Source organism: Palaemon carinicauda, chromosome 27 (genome assembly GCF_036898095.1).
Source record: "Palaemon carinicauda isolate YSFRI2023 chromosome 27, ASM3689809v2, whole genome shotgun sequence".
NCBI classification, from domain to species: domain Eukaryota; kingdom Metazoa; phylum Arthropoda; class Malacostraca; order Decapoda; family Palaemonidae; genus Palaemon; species Palaemon carinicauda.
This window is the reverse complement of record NC_090751.1, coordinates 3,065,052-3,068,542: the sequence shown is the minus strand read 5'-3', so window position 1 is coordinate 3,068,542 and position 3,491 is coordinate 3,065,052. Positions and strand designations below refer to the sequence as shown.

The 3,491-nt window shown below is 32.7% G+C and overlaps 1 protein-coding gene across 1 annotated transcript; it reads right to left on the bottom strand.

Moving 5' to 3' along the window:
• Positions 1-594: 594 nt before the first annotated feature.
• On the bottom strand, positions 595-1,221 carry LOC137620465 (glutamic acid-rich protein-like). Its single transcript, XM_068350622.1, has 2 exons — positions 1,196-1,221; positions 595-1,018 (listed from the first exon to the last, which is right to left on the bottom strand). Exons 1-2 carry the CDS (start codon positions 1,219-1,221, stop codon positions 595-597), a joined length of 450 nt encoding a protein of 149 aa, XP_068206723.1.
• Positions 1,222-3,491: the final 2,270 nt, after the last annotated feature.

Sequence of the window (3,491 nt, the reverse complement as noted above, 5' to 3'; positions counted from 1 at the left end):
AATTTGTGTTGCAACACACACGACTGTTTCATGAATACTTTATAACGTTGCCCACAGCCAACAATATCAGTAACTCTTGAATATACAACATATTCATCTATGTGCGGGAACAACTGCAAATAATTTCACGAAATCCGAATACAAAGTCAAATGCAGAATAAATATACTATTTCAAACTTGATATTTCATACACTCTGGGATTGTAACAGTTACGAGGCGAAATTTACTACGGGAGGAAAAGTAAATAATACTGCGATTTTCAAGGCTAATACTATTTCTTCTTCTTCTTCTTCTTCTTCTTCTTCTTCTTCTTCTTCTTCTCCATTTCTCGATTTTCAAGGCTAAAACTTCTTCTTCTTCATCTTCTTCTTCTTCTTCTTCTTCATCTTCTTCTTCTTCTTCTTCTTCTTCTTCTTCTTCTTCTCCATTTCTCGATTTTCAAGGCTGAAACTTCTTCTTCTTCTTCTTCTTCTCCATTTCTCAATTTTCAAGGCTAAAACTTCTTCTTCTTCTTCTTCATCTTCTTCTTCTTCTTCTTCTTCTTCTTCTTCTTCTTCTTCTTCTTCTCGATTTTCAAGGCTGAAACTTCTTCTTCTACTTCTTCTTCTTCTTCTTCTTCTCCATTTCTCGATTTTCAAGGCTAAAACTTCTTCTTCTTTTTCTTCTTCTTCTTCTCCATTTCTCGATTTTCAAGGCTGAAACTTCTTCTTCTTCTTCTTCTTCTTCTTCTTCTTCTTCTTCTTCTTCTTCTTCTTCTTCTTCTTCTTCTTCTTCTTCTTCTTCTCGATTTTCAAGGCTGAAACTTCTTCTTCTTCTTCTTCTTCTCCATTTCTCAATTTTCAAGGCTAAAACTTCTTCTTCTTCTTCTTCATCTTCTTCTTCTTCTTCTTCTTCTTCTTCTTCTCGATTTTCAAGGCTGAAACTTCTTCTTCTACTTCTTCTTCTTCTTCTTCTTCTCCATTTCTTGATTTTCAAGGCTGAAACTTCTTCTTCTTCTTCTTTTTCTTCTTCTCCATTTCTCGATTTTCAAGGCTGAAACTTCTTCTTCTTCTTCTTCTTCTCCATTTCTCAATTTTCAAGGCTAAAACTTCTTCTTCTTCTTCTTCATCTTCTTCTTCTTCATCTTCTTCTTCTTCTTCTTCTTCTTCTTCTTCTTCTTCTTCTCGATTTTCAAGGCTGAAACTTCTTCTTCTACTTCTTCTTCTTCTTCTTCTTCTCCATTTCTCGATTTTCAAGGCTAAAACTTCTTCTTCTTCTTCTTCTTCTTCTTCTTCTTCTTCTCCATTTCTCGATTTTCAAGGCTAAAACTTCTTCTTCTTCATCTTCTTCTTCTTCTTCTTCTTCTTCTTCTTCTTCTTCTTCTTCTTCTTCTTCTTCTTCTTCTTTTTCTTCTTCTTCTTCTCCATTTCTCGATTTTCAAGGCTGAAACTTCTTCTTCTTCTTCTTCATCTTCTTCTTCTTCTTCTTCTTCTTCTTCTTCTTCTTCTTCTTCTTCTTCTTCTTCTTCTTCTTCTCGATTTTCAAGGCTGAAACTTCTTCTTCTTCTTCTTCTTCTCCATTTCTCAATTTTCAAGGCTAAAACTTCTTCTTCTTCTTCTTCATCTTCTTCTTCTTCTTCTTCTTCTTCTTCTTCTTCTTCTCGATTTTCAAGGCTGAAACTTCTTCTTCTACTTCTTCTTCTTCTTCTTCTTCTCCATTTCTTGATTTTCAAGGCTGAAACTTCTTCTTCTTCTTCTTCTTCTTTTTCTTCTTCTTCTTCTCCATTTCTCGATTTTCAAGGCTGAAACTTCTACTTCTTCTTCTTCTTCTTCTTCTTTTTATATGGGGTCGCTGTTCTGGTCAGCCTACACTGTTAAAAATTTGCATTAAAAAAACGGCAAATGCCTGGCAAGATTTATTCCACGATTTTTAGCGTTTTAAAAACGGATATATTGTCGTAAAGTAGTGATATTACGATCACAATCGTAAAAGGTAATAGAAAAAATATGGTAAAATTACGGTCACCTGTATTCACTTCAACATGGCATATTCATTTCGTTTCTCGACTATTTAATAAATAAAGATTGATTTATCTAAAATGGAAACGGATCACATTTAATAAAATTAAAAAAAAATATTGGTTGATTGAACAAAACAAAAGAATAATTTTCCTTTTTAATATAAGACATATGATCAATTTCCTTATTAATATAAGACATATGATCATTTTCCTTATTAATATAAGACATATGATCATTTTCCTTATTAATATAAGACATATGATCATTTTCCTTATTAATATAAGACATATGATCATTTTCCTTATCAATATAAGACATATGATCATTTTCCTTATAAATATAAGACATATGGTAATTTTCCTTATTAATATAAGACATATGATAATTTGCCTTATTAATATAAGACATAATTTTCCTTATTAATATAAGACATATGATAATTTTCCTTATAAATATAAGACATATGATAATTTTCCTTATTAATAGAAGACATATAATTTCCTCTATTAATATAAGACATATGATAATTTTCCCTATTAATATAAGACATATGATAATTTTCCTTATTAATATAAGACATATATGAACAATAATTATATATAAAATGAGCATCGAATATCAAATATTCTTATCTAACGTCACACTACTAATATTACTAACAACAATTAACCTGAATAATGCATTTCTTATTAGTAATGATTACTCTTTCTTTGTGAAGCGTTCTCCCTCTAATTGAAAAAGGATATGAATATACTTACATTTTCTAATGAGAATTCATTATATATGCATAAATACATTCTCGCCAAGGGTAAATCTGCATGTAAATTGACCATAGCATTAAATATACCCAAATTTCTTAGGTAGTAGGTTGGCCAGGGCACCAGCCACCCGTTGAGATACTACCGCTAGAGAGTTTTGGGGTCTTTTGACTGGCCAGACAGTACTACATTGGATCCTCCTCTCTGGTTACGGTTCATTTTCCCTTTGCCTACATACACACTGAATAGTATGGCATATTCTTTACATATTCTCCTCTATCCTCATACACCTGACAACACAGATTACCAAACAATTCTTCATCACCCAAGGGGTTAACTACTGCACTGTAATTGTTCAGTGCCACTTTCCTCTTGGTAAGGGTAGAAGAGACTCTTTAGCTATGGTAAGCAGCTCTTCTAGGAGAAGGACACTCCAAAATCAAACCACTGTTCTCTAGTCTTGGGTAGTGCCATAGCCTCTGTACCATGGCCTTTCACTGTCTTGGGTTAGAGTTCTCTTGCTTGAGGGTACACTCGAGCACACTCTCCTATCTTATTTCTCTTCCTCTTGTTTTGTTAAAGTTTTTATAGTTTATATAGGAGATATTTATTGTTGTTACTCTTCTTAGAATATTTTATTTTCCTTTTTTCCTTTCCGCACTGAGCTATTTTCCCTGTTGGAGCCCCTGGGCTTATAGCATACTGCTTTTCCAACTAGGGTTGTAGCTTAGTA

What these genes read in the sequence shown, in the direction of transcription:
- LOC137620465 (XM_068350622.1), bottom strand. Translation starts at nt 1,221, where the DNA reads ATGGAGAAGAAGAAGAAGAAGAAGAA. An exon ending in AAGAAGAAGAAGAAGAAGAA is followed by an intron (nt 1,019 to 1,195) that starts GTAGAAGAAGAA and finishes TTGAAAATCGAG; the next exon opens with AAATGGAGAAGAAGAAAAAG.